General features: G+C 39.6%; 1 protein-coding gene across 4 annotated transcripts; it reads left to right on the top strand.

Annotated features, from left to right (window-relative positions):
• The first annotated feature begins 13 nt into the window (after positions 1-13).
• On the top strand, positions 14-18,162 carry LOC138041339 (uncharacterized). Of its 4 annotated transcripts, none has more exons than XM_068887116.1 (10): positions 14-100; positions 9,021-10,235; positions 10,605-10,879; positions 11,332-11,421; positions 11,726-11,845; positions 12,007-12,151; positions 13,127-13,259; positions 14,205-14,329; positions 16,499-16,612; positions 17,043-18,162. In XM_068887116.1, the coding sequence occupies exons 1-10, from the start codon at positions 46-48 to the stop codon at positions 17,141-17,143; spliced, it is 2,373 nt and encodes a 790-aa protein (XP_068743217.1). In that variant the 5' UTR covers positions 14-45; the 3' UTR covers positions 17,144-18,162. The 4 variants fall into 4 exon arrangements, with proteins under 4 accessions (XP_068743217.1, XP_068743216.1, XP_068743218.1 ...); XM_068887115.1 differs by lacking the exon at positions 14-100 and adding an exon at positions 3,432-3,567; XM_068887117.1 differs by lacking the exon at positions 14-100 and adding an exon at positions 7,429-7,500.
• Positions 18,163-20,017: the final 1,855 nt, after the last annotated feature.

Raw genomic sequence — 20,017 nt, 5'->3', positions numbered from 1 at the left:
AGAATGACCTGGTCAGTTATCAAACATCCGAAGTAAACCTGCGATATGCCGTTCCCTGCTTTTCTGAGGACAGTCTGTTTCATGATCTTCCTTTCAACAGGTCAGTAAGGCATTGATCACTGTACTAAAGTAATAGTGAGGGAGAGGCATCTCAAGCCCTTTACGATCTTGCAAAACGTCCAGCGATGCACGCAATCACACATCCAAATTTTTACGAGTATTAGCGATCCACAACTGAGGCTGGTTACTCTGACCAAGAATTGTGGATCATCTGACGATCGCAATTTATGTCACTGAAAAACCCATGTACATCATGATTAATTCTAAACACAAAGGTCTCTATTTCTTCCTGTTTCGGAAAAGACGAAAGCCTTTGATTGCAACGCTTTTTGCTGTTCTCAAGAGCGGATCTCGATTGGGTTAACCTTTGGTCTGCAAATAGCAATAAAAAAGTAGCCTAAAGGAATAAAATTTAATAACTCAACTCTTTGCTTTCAGGACCGCAGTCCTTCGAGATCAGGCAGCGTTTACACGAACGCGGTTTCACATCGACACGGTTTCATGACTTCGAAACCGCGTCAAAATCGATGCGGTTTGAAAGTGTTTACACGGCGCGGTTTTCGCTAGAAAATCCAGGTCGTGATGGTCTAACCGAACGCTCCACTACGTGCTAAATTCAGTATTTTGAATTCAACAATGCAAATTTTGCGCCAAAATAGTAACCGTATTCAAATGGAAGCGGTTTCGCTATTTACACGACAGATGAAACCGCATCGTTTTGAAAACTCTCCACTTTTGGCAAAGGTTTCAAATCGACACGGTTTCGGCGACAGTCTCGATCGGTGTCGTGTAAACGGAAGGTGTAACCGCATGGAAAACAATGCGGTTATAAATGAAACCGGATTCGTGTAAACGCTGCCTGAGTCAATACTCCGAGTGCCTTTTATACGTACGGAAACCACGCCTACGTATTTGTGGCACGATTTAAAGTTAAAACTCGGAAAAGTCAGCCCAGGTGCTATTTTCGATGATTTAAGTTTGAAACTTCAACCGTTTTTGTTAATCTAACGTAGCGATCAAAATAACTCGGTGTTTTAGCTGCAAAAAGCCATATCTTTGACCGTTGTCTGTTTGAGGTATTATTCTATTTTGATAATGCCTGACAAAGGCATTTGATCTTTGAGAACCAAAACGGGAATTCCTTTCATGACGTTAAAGCCCTTTCTCTGGCGTTTTTCGCTACCCGATCTGTTGGTAAATAAAAGTGTTGGTCCATTGACTATGGAAACTTAAATCGAGATCGTAGGAGATAATCTTTAAGCATGGACCATTGGGGTAAAAAAGCGGATGTTCTCTAAGTCTAAACTGAGCCATTAAAATAGACGGAAGACACGCCTCTGCACGTGAATATCACTTGAACTTTTCAACCCCCATACAAACAGAAGATTGTTTGTATTATATTATGTCCTGTACTTCCCTTGACGTTAAATTCCCCTTGCAGAGAATCCACATTTTGCAAATTCTTGAAAATGTCTGGTTTTAAAATAAATTTTGATTCTTGCTGTTTGAATTTCGTCATTTGTATGCAAATGTTTTTCCCTTAGGGAAATTTGATTGTTAAAAGTATTGAATGAACAATATCTTGATATCATGAAAAACGCACGCAATGCTATTCGAGGTTATGCCACAAAGCCACGCGTTACGAAAAACTGCTTGAGAGGTCAGTAGAATGCTGAAATCCACAACTTAATGAGCAATTAACGAAACGAAGGCGCACAGTCAATGGTCGAATTGACGAAACGAGAAGGTCTGACAAGGTTCTCTCCCGATACCATTTTCACCTAACTGATCCGCAACCAGGGATTAGTAGACCCTTACGTTTTCGAAAGGGATATTTTTGCAATTTTTAACGTTCAGCTATCAATCTCTAAAATGAAGATATCATTCCCTACACAGTCTTTATACATTACAAGGAGCCTAGAAATGGTTCTCATACAATCAAGTTTGCCAATGGTTTAATTTGCTCGTTGGGTGCCCTTGACTCACTTACTCATACGAGGAATACATCTTACACGGGGCGCGAGAGAAGTGAAATAATACCTAAAATAACCAGAAGAAAGATACGATACTCGACAGCATTAAATCAATGTGGAGGAAATATCACTGCGAGAGATAAAACTATTTATTCTTTCACGACAAGGAAGTCATCGCCTACAAGGAGGCCTGAGCAACGGGTTGATGTCTCCATATCACCATTTTCAAATTTACGTTGAAAATAATTTAAAAGAAAAAATGTGCGTCAAGAGTTCAGTACAGTAAAGAACAGTGAAGAGTTTGTTTAAATAGCGTAAACGTGGCTCCATGTGGTTAACCACCGCTTTTTCGTTTTGTTCTTCAAAGGCGGCAATTTCTGTACTAAACACGCAAATTTAACTGCTCAAACTCTTCAATCGCTTCCACCATTTTTTATCATCGCAGGGTCACACAAAGATCAATCCACCATACTGTGACTTTTCCACACCCTTCTGAAACGCCAGTCTTTACGTTGTGTACGATTTTTGCTCGAATGTCGGAATGGAAAGCTATGAGTGTTATCTTCTTTGAACTAAGGAAAAACTGAGAGTATTTACTGAGATAAAACTTCGGTACTAATTTGTTCGTCTGTTCAGAATTATGTTCTTGTACAGTGCATGGGCAGCGGAAGACCAACTTTTGCTTTTGCCTGTCACAGTTTTACTGTATTTATCGCGCGTAGCACTAAGACGAATTATTGGATAAGACAAAGAGCCAAAGCGTGTCTTTGTCTAATGCGTTTGAGAAGTGTAGTCTTCGCCGTATGTGAGACGCTCTTTGCGTCAATGCGCAGGCAAAGAAGAAAATTTAGCACTAAAATGACAAATAAATGGACTCAGCGGAGGCGTACTTTATAAGGCTTCAGTCGGAGTCCACTGGCAGAGTGCCTCTTCAGTCTCTTTATGACGTTATGATATTGGCTGCGGACTCAAATTGCCTTAAAATCCTTTGCGAATCTACCAGTTTACTTAATACAGACATCTACGACCTAATCGTTTAGACAGCACTTAGCATAAAATCTAAAGTACTCAAAAACACACTCAAGAGCTTCGATCCCTATTTTATTGCATATCAAGTGTTTGGATACACGGAAGGTAACGCTTGTTCCGTAATTTATTAACCAATGATTACATCAAGCATGAACAATAATCAAACGAAAAAAGTTGTAAAAAATATGCCTTTACGTGCAACAAAAAATACTTCCCAACGAGCAGAAGTTGGCATTGGCCTTGTTCGTGATGCAGGACATGCCTTCTTATTTTCAATGGTCAGTCATCCCCTTTCAAAACTGACACAAAATGCGTCATTTAACGCTATGATAACTCTGATGTTTATGCAAAATTCTTCCCACCGTCGACCTGAAATAAAAACAGTTGCTCTAGAAACGGAAAGTTGTACTTGTCTGGAAACAGGAAGCAGAAACCGGCTCATTTTTCACCATGTCGCTCGATATTTTTCTGAAGTCATTTGGTTTTATGGTTTTCCTTTTATCAGGTCAGTATAACACTGAACGGTTCAGCACCAGCAATAGTGGCGTAAGCAAAAATAGCGAAACGCACCAGGAAGCTCTGTAAAATGAGTGGCTTAATCTTAAGTTCGTTAAAGTGTTTCGTTGTGCCATGCTCCTTTATTTTCAGCGCCATTTTCCGTTCGAATCAAAGCGTGCATAATGTATAGTTCTTTCCTGTCATCGATCTTGAAAATGTTCAGTCAAGTTTAAATCGCATAATTCTACGCAATTCTGTGACAGCCAGATGTGGCCGTTACATTTTGAAAATGCAGTAGCATACGCTGAAGGAAAACATTATTGCCAGTACTGAATTTGGAGGAAAAAATTAAAGGAAGTTGAACTGCGGTTATCAAAAAATGCTTGGAAAAAGGAACAAGACTTGTGCTTTGAAAAGTCCCAGGAAAATAAAACGTTCTAACTTCCTGTCGAGATTTAATTATTTTTTACATAACTGAGAAGTACGTCATCGTTAAGATCACAAACATACAAAAGTCTAGAGATGCATGTGGGATATTATCTTTGCACAGCAAAAGGGAGGGAATACTAACACGCTAACGTTGCCTCGTGATGTTAATATCAAGTTTGTGACAAATGATTTGTGTCTTGTTCACGGTGTGGCTTGATTAAGTAGCAATCTTGAAAACCGAGAGCTGACGTTGGCTAAACGAAAGCTCTTTGGGTTGACTTGTTTTCAACATTTCGCATACAGTTACAAATCAGTGCAATGTTTCAAGTAAAGTGTATCAGTATCGCTAACATTTCCGGCCCTAAAACATGTACGGTACAAGCTTCGATACTTAATTGCGGCGAAACTCCCTCTAAAGTGGTGCAGGAATCCACTTCTTGTAAAAATATGCGTGGCCCACAGAGATGAGGGCTCAGAGAAAACCCACAACCAAACGATTCTTTACTGTGAGTTTTCTAAAACCTTGTGAACATCTACCTTGCACTCGACTGCCTTGCGTCCGTCTTACTCTGTCTAAATGGCCGGATATTGAGCTGTTTTAGTTGAGATATTAATATGTCGCCATTTGCATAGAGTTCGGACTGAAACATGCGGAAAAAGATTTATTTTGGAATTCCTACTTCACGCAAATCGTTAAAAATGCATGACATTTAACTCTCATACAGCATAACTTAATAAGTAGCAGTACTGGGTATTTACGCAGATTTACGTACAATGACTGTGCACAATTTTCAGCGTAATGGGACACTGTAATTCCGCAAACAGATTATTCTCTTTGAGAAAAGAAACCAGGAATGGCGAACACGCATAATTTTCATGCGGTGTTGAAGGGAAATGATTGGTAATTGAAAGCGGGCCCACTGCGATTAAAATGGGATGTCTGTTCTGTTTCCCAGGACTTGAAGTGGCGAGGGTCCCATTATTTGACAATGGCCATAACATATAGTGCGTTCGTGCAAAAAAATATTTTAAACGTGATTTTTGTGAAAGTCAGTGAATAAGTTATGGGATTTTTCAGTAGGAGCCAACATAAATTCTGAAGAAAAACAGGGAATGAATAGGTCCATTAAACAAATAGATGGAACGTTTTGTCGTGTCATGTACTACAGAATTTTCAGGAGCCCATGAGAATTCCCCTTCCTGGTTTGTCTGTCGAGTGCCAGCAACAAACATGATAGACTGCACACTTCACTAAACGACTGATATCAGCTTTGCTTGCACTGTAATAAATAAAAGATATGCAGGAACTGCCACCTGATCGCTGTCATACTGAAGTGTAATAAATCGAGCTCCAAACTTCAATGTCAATACTCTATGAAGAAACCAACATTTGAATTTTAAAAAATGATGAAAGCAGAAAGACTAGCGTGCAGAGGGCATAGGTTGAACGTAATCCAACCGTAAATCCTGAAAAAGTGGACATGTATCATCGCGTGAGCCGAAGAAAGTCGCCTGACAATGATTAACTTGTTCTTACACACGAATTTCTGTCAGGGGCCTTACATGACGGCTGATAATAGTACTCTGACAGAAAGAAAAGAAACGGGCAACTGAGTTTGAATCACAAGTGGGAACTTCGAAAGGTGTCCATTTTTGCTAACGGTTTATCGTGTATCATGGTAGTATCAGTTTTCGTTTAAAAAGTGTTTGAGAGTTTTCGCGTCATCAGGGAAGTTTCTTCAACCTTTCCTCAGCAAAAAAACAGCAGGCAATTCAATGCGGGGAATTTTCAGTATGACTAAAAAAGCAGCAACCGTGCCTGTTACGAGCACAAACTTATACGAACTCTGGCTTGCTAATACCCGGACCTCTGCACGAGCCCTTTAGTTGACGAAGTTTATATTTTTAGGAAATTAGTATCTTTATTACATTGTAAAGTAATGCGGAAAACCTCAAATTGAAGGGCCCAGGAAAAAGTCGTTAATACATTTGCAACTTTAACGATGACGGAAGGCTACTGATTCGAGGTTGCGGGAGATTGTTGAAAAATGTGAGGCCACTTTGACTTATACGTGATACGCACTACTCAGTCGAGCGTTTGTCTCTAAGTCCTTGAGGTTGCCAACCTTTAAAACGTTTAACAGCAGGGAAACGTTTAGAATGAGTTTTGCAGATCGAGCGGCCGTCTACGATCGCTTCCACGTAATACATGACGATGAATTTAAGAGCATGTCTTTCTTAGGGTAGAAACTTACTTGATGAAAGGAATTGAAAATTGAGAACAGTCCTTAGTGCACCATAAAAAACACGTCAGTTCTCGAACGAGGAAGGAATGGTTGGCTCGAAATTCGTCTTTTGTCTGACCTTCGCCAGTGAAAATAGACGGAGCAACAGTAACTTTGAACCCCAAGGAATGGTCACTTCAGTAGTTCCGTCTTTGCGCTTATTTTAACCTTCGAAATCCGTAAGAACTTTCCTTGTCAAAAAGTTAAGGTCACTGAAGGATCAACAAAACGGCTTCGTGGCCCTGAATCAGTAATAAATAAATGAGGTTGAATAATTTGGCATACGTGATGTTTTGAAACGGAATAGCATTAAATTGAAGAGTCTACTGGAACACTCACATTACGCCTTACTGAGTTCTCCTTACTCAGAAAAAAACGTTTTACCATCGAGAAACGTTGAGCCTTCCCACCAAAACTTCAGAATGACGATAATAATTTATTATTATTTATTACAGAAAGATCTTGATGTGGAATTGAGTACACCTGAATATCTCTTTCACGACGGGTGAGCCAAAGTCGTGTGCCTTCATCATATCGCTTACGCCTTGATAAGCAGTTACGTGGGTGAACAGAAAGTTCGTGTTTATAGCCAAACAAGCAGATTACGCAAACTATACATACAATGTTCAAATGGGGAACTGTCAGCTTCCCTTCTTTTTTTTCGCGGCGGTTTGTTGGCTTGTAATAAATCGCAGGGAAAAAACTGTTAAGATTCTGAAGTTTTAATTGATATGATTCCTAAGAGTATAGGAGTCGTTGAAGCAGGACCTTGATCACCACTGCACTATATCTGGAGCGCCCTTAACAGACAGTGAAATTCGGAATCCGTGAATACATCGTCGTAAGGATGATGCTGGAAAAAGAAAAGGACAAGGAAAAGACGCTCGATATTGAAAAGTGCTATCAGCATGTTTTTTTTTTCCCGACTTCAGTTTAATGAGCGACGAATCCGTGATATTGGCCCCAGGCATACAGGGTTAAAGAGGTCATAAAATTAGCCGGGAAGATATTTGCGGTCACTTTGTTCTCAGTTTCGTCTAAGCGTAATAGGAAAGCTTTGCTTTGTGACATCATTACTTTCCATACAATAAATGGCATATAAACTCTGCAACCCTTTTGTCCATCAAGCAGAAAAAAAAAGTTGCAGTTGGAGATCCACCGGCTGTTCACCATGGTTTGTCGAGTTTTCCTTAGGACGCTGTGTCTAACTGTTTTCATTTCATCAGGTGATGTTCTTTTAACTGTTGCAAACTATCGTTGTTTCTCCATTACGGGAAAATCTTGTACTATCATTGCTGCATAGTGCTAAGAGCCTAATAACTTTTGCTCAGTCATAAACTTGAAGAGGTGAAAGAAACGGGGAAGTCAAATCAAATCATTTTCTGATTGAATTGCTCTTTATCGATGCATCGTTACATGACAGTTTTGTTAACTGAATGTTCTAAACACTTTTAGCGGTTTTCCGTGAATCAGGTAATGTTTATTATTCTAAGCGTAGCTTAAATGAAAGAATTTTCCATCAACGCTTTTTACTCGGACATGTTCCGGCTCACGCACGTTGAAGCAAGTTATAAGAGAATTTTAGAAACTGATAAATAGGTCAAACTGATCACTCCTGCATATTAAACGTCAATTAAGAACAATCCTTTTTTATTTTTCTTGTGATAGGCGAAATGGAAAAATGAGATTGCAAGTATAAATCGTAGCCATTACAAACAAAGAATCCGGATAAATATTATTTTCTTCTTCTGTATGCTCTTCCTGAAAACTGACGCCATTTATGATTTCCAAACCATAATTATGCCCTCCTCGGATGGTTTTTTTTGCGGGCCGATGAAATTAAAAGCACACATCAGAGGAATGCGAAGTTAATGGGTCACTGAACCAAAGATAAAACAGTAAGTGAAGACAGGGGAAAATGTGTTTACATGTGAACTTAAGGAAATCTGGATTATCTTCTTCACATAATTCTATGATATTTTTGCTTGCTTAAAAACTCCCATCTTTCAGAATTTTACCTAAATCCGTGTAGTAATGTAATGCTTGAAAATGTGGTCTTTATTTTCTAATAGAGTAAACATTTTGTATTTATCAGTAAGTTTTCCTACCGTTTCAGCATGTAATTACCTTCAAATATAGTATGTCTACGCTGTTAAAAGTTTCAATACAAAGTAGGCCCTACATTTCATCCTTGCTAATGATAATGGGGCCATGACTTCTCCGAAACGTCGAAAAATCACTGACAAGCGATATTGTACATGTGTGGCTGTATTGTGAGATCGTTTTCACGTATGTCTCATTAGTATTGCCCGCCAATTTGGTGTATCAACGATTGTATATAGTCACGATAACTTTGTTTTGAGATGTAACGAAATTGTATTTACATAATTCGATTTCACGATTTTGTTCTAGAAACTTTACTGGGGATGTGGAGGAAATATAGTTGTTCAAGTAAAAGGAGTGCGGTTTTATTTAAGTCCTTTGGAATTGAAAAATCATTTGAACAACATTTAAGGTGACTCCCTGGTTTTGCATTGCGCAACCCTACTGCGCATAATTTTTTGCGTCATTGGCGTGCGCCAGCTCGCGCACATTAATATAATGGCTTATTATCAGTGACATCAAGCTTAATCTGTCAAGGAATGGCTACTTTTTCCTGAACGAGCACGGTTACCTCCTCTTTTTAATGGTTTTATATACTCATAATCTGCTTTTTTTTTCGTTTGTGTTTTGGTTTGTCATCTAGGTTGTTTGATGCAATGTTCATTGGCAACAAATCATCAACTACAAGCCCTTTTCAGCATGAGTGGAATAAAGGGTGGTGTCAAATTCTTCCAAGGACACAACGATGGTCCTACACACATCATGGTCGACTTGGAAGGAGTCAACGATACTCTGGCATGGAGCATACGACAACTACCCATGGTTTATAATGGAAACGCGGCTATGAGTTGTCACGAAGGGGAAGTTGGAGCATTATATGATCCTAAAATGGCTGCGAAATCTTCAAACTACAGTACCTCCTGCACTTTATCTAGTAACTCGAGATTCCAGGACTGTGCTGTTGGGGACTTAGCGGGGATGCTTGGGAACCTGAATGCCAACAACTCAAAGGGGAATTTTACACACCAGAGCATGATGATTCCGATCAGTGGACCAAACAGTATCATGGATAAGACACTCGTGCTGTACAGCAGCGACATGCCAAAGGCATGCGCATTGATAACTCCAAAAGAGGTTATGGTGACGGCTAAAGCAGTCTTCAAATATCCGGTAGCAGGTTATGTTTATTTTAGACAAGTCGTCAAGAGCTCAGACACAGACACCAGTCTATTTGTCAATCTCTTTTATGTCAACAGTGCATTATTGTCAAGTCAATTTACATGGCAGATTAACCAAGGTACAGTTTCGTGCCAAATTCCTGGAGAGATTTTCAATCCTAACAGTATCAATGGACAAAACTGCAGCAAGGAAAAACAGGAAAATTGTCTCATTGGTGATTTGTCCTCCAAACACGGTGACGTCACAGTTTCTATGGCTACAAAGGAAATGTCAAAAACTAAAGTTGCTTTCACTGATACCAACCTGCCTTTGAGCGGAGCAAACAATGTCATCGGAAAAAAGATCGTACTGTTCTCAAAAGTAGATCCAAAAAGACCTTTTGCATGTGCCAGTATAATGAAGGTGAAACCAATGGTTGTAAAAGCGACCTTCGCGGCCAGTGTTCATGATGGTATCGATGGTTATTTCAAGTTTACTCAGCGGTCTCCTTTTGATCCTACCACAACAGAGATAAGCTTGACTGGTTTAAAAAGGAAAGCTGAAGGATACCACGTGCACAACTATCCTATGCCATGGGAGATGAAATTCAACGGAAGTGGAACATGTGCAGGTGGCTACCTGGGTGGACATTGGAATCCTTTTGGCGTTGATGTGAAATCAAGTCCTTCTCCTGGAACTGGTATAAAGCAGAATTGTTTTCCTTTCGATATTTCTTTGTCACAACTTCCATAGGATGAATAGGAGACTCCTCCTGAAGTGTACTCTTAAAAGATAGACCAGTATCTTTAAAGGCAAAGTTCTTTCATTCCTTTAACACTTTTTTTATTTTTTTCTGAAGGATAAATGAGTTAAGTGCTTTGAAATCCAGGGAAGCGTTGTTCGTGTTTACGACGTAATCTGCATGCCTTTAATTTCACCATTCAATTCGGACAGCCTAATGTTTTCAATTTCATGCGTTCCTATCAACCAAGGATTTTGCAATTTATCTGTAGGGAAGTGTGTGTGAAAGCTCACTTTTATCTCGTCGTTTCCACCCATTTCTTTTTAGGGACAAATGATGAATATGAAATCGGCGACCTAAGCGGAAAATATGGATCATTTCACAATGTCACATATTACAATAAGACACACGTTGACTTCAACCTGCCTTTGTTTGGCAAGAACAGCATCCATGGACGATCAATCGTTATCCACAAAATGAAAGTTATGGGAAGCGGCAGATGGGTGTGTGCAGACAATCCAGCCGTACTGAATCATGAGATGTTTGTCATGAAGACCAAAGTGACTTTCAAGGGCCCTGCTCTGAAGGGTTACATTCTTTTGGTGAGCTGTTATGTGTCATGGCAGATTTGCGATATGTTTGGATGAAAATCCTTAAAATATCTGGAACTTGCTCTTAAAGCTTTTGCCGTACAAAATAATATTAACCGAGAAAAGAAGAGAGTGGTTAAAAAAAAATATATAAATCAGCTGCTGAGGGGAGTCACTCCTTATTATATTAGAAGTGAAAATGAGACTTGGTGTTAAGAATATTCGGTGTGTAGCCAGTTGACACTGGCTAAAAATAGATTGTTCTGGACGTTTCGGCTACTACTGTTGCCTTCTTCAGCAAAGTTAAAAATGCACATGTCTAACGGCGTCCTACTTGACATGATGCATTAGTCAAGTTTCGTTTCGACCTTTCAAAGTTAAGACAACAAAAGATATCTCATATTATACCAACTTCATCCTCTCCGGACTTTGAATTGATTTATTATTGATGCTTTTTTTTTCAGATTCAGCAGAAGTCCCACGAAAAGTTCATAGAATCTGAAGAGACGTCGATTTACATTGATTTGGGCTATGCCTCCAATTCCAGCAAAAAGGTAAAAATATTCATGGTTCCTTGAGAAAAAAAATAAGTTAATATTTCAACTATCCACGTGAGGCTTCACAATGAACACAGGTTATAGGTTCGATGACATGAATCCGTTTAACTACTACGAAAATTACTATTGAAATAGACAGAAAGGCTTCAGACAATGAACGAATCAAAGTTCCTTTTCCACGTTTGTGAAAAAAACAGATAGTGAATCTAGTCATAAAGTAGCCTGGAAGACAAATGAATAAAGGGCTTCAATAGAACGGCTGAACCAAAAAAGTATGAAATGATTTTCTTTCCATTATCAGAGCGTGGATCATCCATGGCATGTGCATGTGAACCCTGAAGGAAATGACACCTTTGCTGAAATGGGAAAGAGATGTAAAAGTCTTGGACCTCATTATAACCCATACCACGTCTACTTGTCCGTAAGTATTGAATGCCTTTCTTTTTTGTGCTCTTATTATTAGCTGGCCAAGTATGGTAGAAGAAAAGAAACGTGTGAGAAGCGATATGTGTTAAAGTGCATTGTTTAGTGTCTGATACCATCGATTTAAGAAAAAGTCTGCAATATTTCTTCGGTTTTCAGGGAACCTACAAAACCTCTTGTCTTTCTAACAACATGATGCGTTGTGAAGTTGGGGATCTCTCTGGCAAGCATGCTCGGTTGAATGTTGGTTTCGGAAAGCAGTTCTTCACTGATCCTGATCTTCCATTGTTCGGAGAAATGTCAGGTAAGATCATCTTGAGCAAAAAAGAACGAAAATAAGAAGTTTTGTTTCTACAACTGCTGACGACAGGTTAAGGTGAGCGTTTATTAATTAGCTGCTCAATCACAGGCAGCCCAAGCTCGGTATACGATTTATAGACTTTGTATGGGAAAATTAACTTTGAGCTTATAAATGCTAAAATAAGCTGTAAGTGCAGAAATAAACTTCAATTACATCTACGTACAGTTGTCCTTGTCTTTTCTGTGCAATCGGAGGGCAAACTGTATCCGTTTTAGACGGGTTTGTGGCTTTCGAATTTTTAGAATGTCGTTAGCTATCATTTCCCCTCATAAAGAGAAGAAAGTTAAGGCTGGTGACTCTCGGCGATCTCGTCCCACTAATTGCTCTCGAATCACAAAGCAACGGTCCGAATCGCCATAAAAACACTGACCTCGACCAGCTTTTTATTTGACCGAATAGCCACGATCGATTAATTAATCACAACTATACGAACATTATCATGTGGGGATCTTATCCCTTGGTGATGTTAAATTGAGTGAATCCTACATTTTCATCTCTACGTTTATTTATTCATTCAAACTTGCCAAATAACTAATTATAGAGCGAGTTTCAATCGAGTATCGTAAAACCAAAACCAAAGTAATTACTTTGGCCAATCAAAAAGGACGGAGACAATCTGGTAAACCAATTAAAACTCGAAGTAATTAGACGTAGCCAACACAAAGCGAGGGAAAGAAAGATAAATAACTACATATCCACTATAGGTTAAAGAGTTTTTGAAAAGAGAAGTACTAAATAAATAGCACCGTGAAATATAAGAGATACATTTGGCTTGGAGACTTCAGAAACCACAAGGCTTTTATTAGGACCCTCCACGGACAAAGGGACTTGACAGATGACTTAAACGACTTAATATCCCTATAGTCACTGTCTCGTTGTTCCGTTTGAAACTTCCTATTTCTGGATTTGTTTCCACAGTTGTTGGACGAGGAATCGTAGTTCATGCAAAAAACGGTGGTTCAGCGCGTCTTGCCTGCGGTACTATCAAACCCGTAAAATCTTTGTATGTGGAGAAGTCTCTGCAATATGTACAAGGAGCTGGATTTTCACGGTAGGCATGATGAACTCGTTATGACGCATTAGTTATCAATTGAAATTGAGGATGCGTTCGATTGACCGTATTCTGAAATAGGAATAGATGCAATAGAAGTTAGTAATCCTTCGTTTTTACAGAGATTCACATTAAAATGGTAAAACACCTGCTAAAATTACTCTAATTTAAACATTTCTTTATTATCTTTGTTTCCTCAAAACGCCAAACATGCCGTTTTAAATCATCACTCCACGTATTCTTATCAGTTCCGGATGATCGAACGCATCCTGAATTGGATACAGAGACTCTGGGACTTAAAGCCGTAATACACTTGCCACTTGATCAGGTCAGGTCAATCCTCGGAGCCCCGCTGGGGGAGCATAAGGCACCGACAAACTTCTTCCATTCAGACCGGTCCTGGGCCAGCCACCGCAGCTCGTTCCACGTCTTCCCAGCTGTTTTCATTTCGTCCTCGATGGTCCTCCGCCAAGTGCCGAGTGGTCTACCCCGGTGCCTCTTCCCAGGGGGCGCCCAAGACAGCGCCTCGAGCGGGTGCCGGCCTTTCTTCATGCAAAGGACATGGCCAAGCCACGTCCACCGTCTTCTTTTCAGCTCCAGAACGATGTCATTCACCCCTGTGCGCCTCCAGATCTCCTCATTGCACACCTTTTCTTGCCACCTGACTTTCAATATTCTCCGTAAGCACCTCCCTTCGAAGCCCCGAAGTTTGCTCTCCAACTTCTTGTTGGTTCTCCACGTCTCTGAGGCGTACAGAAGAGTTGAACGTACGTTGCTACTTGATAGTTGGGCTACAAATATTGCATCATCTGTCGACATTTTGAGTGTCGAGATTATTAAATGGCCACCGCTTGCCCCAGGTGGGGCGTTTTTTAAGGTTCAATGGTAGGCTCTTTAAATTGTTATAGTGTATACCATAGGTTTACTGTTGGTGTTTTTTGGTAGGAAAACCTTTGCCAGAACTGTTTCAGCAATATTGGATATGCCAACATGGCGGATATTTTACATCAGAAAAGAAGAAAGCAATATTCAAGGGTGTGTGACAGTAAAATTTGGGATCATTGGAAATGGTTAGTACAATTTTGCTTGTACTCATAGCCTTTTGTAAGCTTGGTTTCTACTTTTCCGGCAAGCTAACAAGTATATAGGAAATGAGTCCAACGGAGCTTTACCCTTTTTCTTATAAAGGGTTCCCTATTGACGATTAAAATCGTCTGACGTTATACAGAATAAGATCTGTTAAGGTAATTTCCTTGAAAATGACTTAATATCCAGAATTTTTCAAACTTGGCACAATTGATATTCATACAAAGGACATTACAAAAAATGCAATGAAAAGATGGGGTCACCGTGCTTGTTTTCGCGCTGTATGCCCTTTATTCTAAGTGTTTTTTCACCGAATTACGCGAGAAGCGTTCGAAACTAGGTCAACCGAAAAAAATTGTTGTTATGTAGCAAAAGCTACTAAATATTACTGAAAACTTGAACCTACTTGTTTTTCCGGGCTATGATCTTTAAGTAAAGTGATTTCAAATTGTTCAATCGTGCAAAGAAATGAAATCAAATTGGACCGTTACAGTCATCACTTTGCACTCAGCGTCGGGCTCCAAATGCAGTTTCATGTGATTTGTATGTAAATACCAGAACTTCTCCCATCCAACTTTTTTTCCTTAAAACCGTGTACCTATTACGAGTGAATAAAATTATCAAAAATGAGGGGTTTCCGTGCTCGTTTTTTCGCAACACGATAATAAATGGATGGCAAAGGGGCAATTTCGGCTTCAAAATGACCATTTTCCGCGAAAGGTTTTGGACGAGTTACAAAACAACACCTTCTTAACCGAGAAGAATTATCATGATTGCACTTAAAAGCTCTTGAACAGCAAAAGCAGCCATTGTTGCCTGCCGTCAGATGGCCGGTTATGTTATGCGCAGTATGAGATGCGCGCTGCAAAACAAGGGAATCACCTTAAGTGTCACTTTTAGGAGGAAGAGAGTTAATGAACGAACCAGTCAGGCCCCAAATGTTAAGAAGCTGCATAACTGTATCCAGTCGATAGGTCACTGACGTGAGTTCAACTCCGGCCGGACCAACACTCACGGACTTTAAATAACTGAGGAGAAAGTGCTGCCTTAAAAATAATAATGACATCCGCAAATGGTTAGACTCTCCAGTCTTCTCAGATAAGGACGATAAACCGTAAGCCCAGTCTCACAATCCTTCAATGTTCATAAACTCTGTGGGACTTAAAAGAGGCCACACACTTGTCGCGAAGAGTATGGCATGTAGTTCCCGGCGTTGTCGTCTGTCTTCTGTGGTGTATAATGGTTGGGAGGGTAAATGCTCGGAGATATTAGCTACTCTAAAATCCAAGGGTAAAGAAAGATATATGATATGATATGACTTCACGTTAAACGTTGTACACCCTTACTTAGATGTGCCTAGAGTGTGCATATTCATGAAATCATTTCACATGCTGAAACTATACGGCCTAGCTATGAACAAATGGGGCCAGGAGTGTGGACTCAAATGTTGTGTGGTGTATTCGCTAAAAAAATATTCCGTATGGACTCGTGATTATTTAAGTATAATAAACCAATTTTGATATATTAAAATTCAGCCTAAAACAAAAGGCATCATCTTGAGGCTCTGGGAAATAAAATCATGCAAATCCTTCTATTTATTACCCAGAGCCTCGAGATGATACCTTTTGTTTTGGACTGAATTTTCATATATCGAAATTGGTCTATCGGGTTTGAATCCTACAAAAAGGCCTATACCGTGCAGATCTCGAACTTAACGCATAGTCGCTGATGCGTCCACAGCCACCTCTTCGACATGCGCACATGAAAATCTGTTACCCCTAAACACTCTGCGTTTGCTCAAAACTGAACATTTAATTTGTTCTCCTAGTCGTCATTGTACTCCGATTTAAAATTCGGTTATGATACTCAGTACAACCCACAGGACTCAACTCTCTCATATTGGGCACATCATAACTTTGCAGTTAAGCACTGAATATCTAGCACCGTTCTCCCTCTATAGAATGGTAATACGTAGCAGAAATATGCGACGATTTACTCTTTTGAATGAGATCGTCGCCTTAAATTCGACGATTGTTGTTGTTGTCGTTTTGTCAGGTCTGGTGTGTAAAGCACGACGATTACATGCTAACGATGTAATGTAATAATTTTTTATCGTAAGTATGCTAAACCGTTCCTAATTCCCATTTTTATAGAAAAGCAAGTTCGTGAACCTTCGCAAGCTTTCGATTTTATCTTAAGGAACTCTCCAGCACAACTGAAGGAGTATCAACCGTCCGATGACTGCCGCCCTTCTTCTTCGACAAAAGGTAAAAACTGAATGAGTCATGGTTATGGTTTTTCACTGCACGCCGCATTTGCTTTTACCGAGGCAGTGATAGCAAATTAGATTGATAGAAAAAAACGTATTTTTTGATATTTTTATCGAATATTCCCTTAATTCACAGTCCTCCGAAGTAGTCAAAGCATTTCTCCCTTTCATTTCCCAATATTAACTATGTAGAACACCCTTTGAGAGGAGGCTTGTCGTATTATATGAGTAAATCACGTGACGCTTTGAAGAGTCATGATGCATCGTAAGAAATTCGCTCTTCCTTGGGCAGACTGTATGAGTTCGACTGAGGCTGTCAAATGTCTCTTTAAATGCAAGCGATAAGGAGTCGAACGTTCATGACTAAGCCAAACGGCGTAACCTTGGTACTGATCTCCTCTTTTTTTGTCTCTTTTCTCTCTTCTCAGATTTACCGCGACCTCTGCCGAACAAGGCACGAACCAATCAATGGAGTTCGTTCGTCATATTTAACACGATGGTTATCATTGCACTTGCGAATCAAAGATGACAAGTTTTGTTTTTTACAGTGACTTGCTCTTCTCTTGAAGCCATTATCTCATCATCTGACGTCAGAATTCATAACACCTGACTTAAATTGCTTATAATTAGCAAATATCAAGCGGTTCAGCAAGTACTATCGAGTTCTAGTTGCACGCGAGAGGTCACTAAGCACGAAAGAAGGGTAATAATTTCAAGAGGCCATAGCCCAGTGGCCTAGCCTCTTGCTTCTCGAGTGCGGAAGTTCATCTGGACCCGGAGCAGTGCACTTTAATGTCCTCAGAAACTCCATACAGTATGCACCTCAATTGTTGGAATTCGAGTGCCATCCGGGATGGAAAGGACTTTTGGCGAGGAGTACTGATCGTCAATGTTAATAGACTGGAAATAGAAGTTAATTGTTTTCGGGTCAACAGTAGAGCTGACGGGTGCATTGCGAGCCTGTCTATCGGTAATCATATTGACAGTGTCCCACCACCTCTTGGAACTGGTGTGATAACTACTTCTTCTCTCATTAACAGCACGGATTTGTAATAGTAAACGCTGAACCGTTTACCATTTGTTTTATAACAGAACCAAGACATCTTGTGACATTTTGTGAATTCCTTTGTCGTCTTTGAATGCCTCTCTTTCACTGACCTCGTCGAGCTACTTTAGCTTTCACTTAGGCTTGCAAATCCCTTTGCAAGGGGCTCGGGCAAAATACTCGCTAACGGGTTAAAGCATGACATTTTAAGGACTTTTTTCATAAAGCTGTGAAGAAATTTCAGCATTTTCGACAATACACTAGTGGGTCATTATTGCAGTTTGTGGAAAAATCAATTTTTTCCCGGCCCATGTGTCAGTGTTTTCGTCATAAGCATTCACAAGTAGCCAAATTAAGCAATCAGAGCGCGCGCTTTAGTTCTACATTATTTACCCTTTTTTTATAATGTTTGAAGTATGCCTTGCGTGTACTGTGTTATCTCTATGAAAGGAATCGCCTAGATTTAGGTATTATTAAAATTATTGAGTCCCAGCTCCAACAAATACTTCGCAGTGGCTCTTTTTCATGAACTACACATTGGTTCACGACAAGAATCCATCACCAAAGAGCAAGAATCTGGTATCTCTCTTGTTCCCATCCGCGTCAGTTTTTTGAAAAGTTTTTTGGATGATGGACTCAAGACTGATAGGGTCTATTTCTCTTTGGCACTTGAAACATGAATATGATTGCGTGATATCAGTATGACTACCGCTAAAAAAATATTCCCATCCGCACGCAGCGTATTCAAATCGAATTTGCCCGTCCACACGTATCAGAAATGTATCCGGATCCACTCTAGTACTCAGGACTCCTCAAAGAATAATAAAGCATAATTGAAGTGTACAGTGTTCGTAGCTCGTGTTTAACTGCACACACGTGATTCTACTTGGAATAAGTCCAAGAGGTAAAGAAATAATATTGCCCTCGGCAGCCATCTTGAGAATTGATTTCACTGTAAGGAACTGGGCTCGATCTTGTTACGTCATCCGGATAAAAACAAATTCCGGATTAGTGTTCACACGGTTCCGGATTCATAGCGGATTCAAATATGCCCTCTCTGGAGAGCGTATTCAAAAAATTCCGGATTCGCCAGCGAATTCGCCCGATGCGTGTGGATGGAAGGCGTATCCGGAAAGAAAACGTTACGGATTCAAGAATATCCAGATACGTGCCGAAGGGCCATTCCCCAAATGAATAGACATTTATAGAGCACACTTTAAGAGGAAAACTTCTCGTATGTTATCAAACCTCTATTTCGTGTTAATCACAAGAATCTTCAAAAGTCAAGATGCACTGTTTTGAATCCTTTCTTCTTTGAAAAGATCCTTTCATTTCTTGATGTATGTTCGACTGAAGCTTTCAAATCTCTCTTGAGTTTAAATCGATGACAGTGGAAGTTTTAAACATTCTGAACTTATCAAAGGAAACAAATTTTAGGAACACCAAGAAAGTTGGCGGAGGACATGAAATAAAGGAGAAAGAATGGAAATGGAGCGGTTTTCAATTGAATTTCGAGAGTAATTAGCAAAATGCTTTGGTTTTGCATTGTTTCACTTAGTGATTGGCTCAAACTTTTCGCGCCATTTTTTCAAGCAATCAGAAGTGAAACCAAAACCAATTGTGGCTAGCGCGTGGACATTTTCCCTCGAGATGTGTCACTCGGCTACGTGTAATTACTTTGAGTTTTGATTGGTTTACTCGATTGTCCCCATCGTTTTTGATTGGCCAAAGTAATTACTTTGATTTTTTTGTTACAATTGAATATACTCCACTCAGGGGAGATTTTTTGTCCATTCCATTCCCTATGCGGCTATAATAATCATAAAAAATCAAGACGAGTTTTGTTTTAAATGGACCATGCTTAGATATCTTCAATGAAGAGGACTACATAATTATTTTAACGATACAATGATATATGAAATGGATCATATATGAACTGCGGATATGAAATCAAGTGAAGCTATGATCTTCGCAGTTATGAACGCAAGTTTTGCAATTGCGTAAAGAAGCCTGAAAAATTCAGGACTTCAACGGGGTATGAACCCGTGACCTCGCGATACCGGTGCGAAGATCTAACCAACTGAGCTATGAAGCCACTGACGTTGAGTGATATTGGAGGATCGAATGAAACACTTATGTATTTAATTTGGTTTTAAAAATAATTTCAACAAATAAAATTTGTACAAAGACCAAATTAGATTAAGTATTAATTTTAGTTCAAAAGATCCACTTTTGTTAGTTTCAAAGAGTTTAATTAAGGTCCAAAAGATTTTCCTCATTTAATTTGTCATAGGTTAAAACACAGCAAGTGGTGATTTAATCTTTTCTGCACAGAAAAATCTTATTTCGTTCGAAAAA

This window comes from Montipora capricornis, chromosome 3 (assembly GCF_036669925.1).
Source record: "Montipora capricornis isolate CH-2021 chromosome 3, ASM3666992v2, whole genome shotgun sequence".
In the NCBI taxonomy this organism is placed as follows: domain Eukaryota; kingdom Metazoa; phylum Cnidaria; class Anthozoa; order Scleractinia; family Acroporidae; genus Montipora; species Montipora capricornis.
Note: the sequence above shows the minus strand (reverse complement) of the source record. Positions and strands in the feature narration are given on the sequence as shown.

Coding starts and splice junctions, on each gene's coding strand:
- LOC138041339 (XM_068887116.1), top strand. CDS start 46: ATGCCGTTCCCTGCTTTTCTGAGGACAGTCTGTTTCATGATCTTCCTT. Junction 101..9,020: donor CATGATCTTCCTTTCAACAG/GTCAGTAAGGCA, acceptor TTTGTCATCTAG/GTTGTTTGATGCAATGTTCA. Junction 13,260..14,204: donor CAAGGAGCTGGATTTTCACG/GTAGGCATGATG, acceptor GTTTTTTGGTAG/GAAAACCTTTGCCAGAACTG.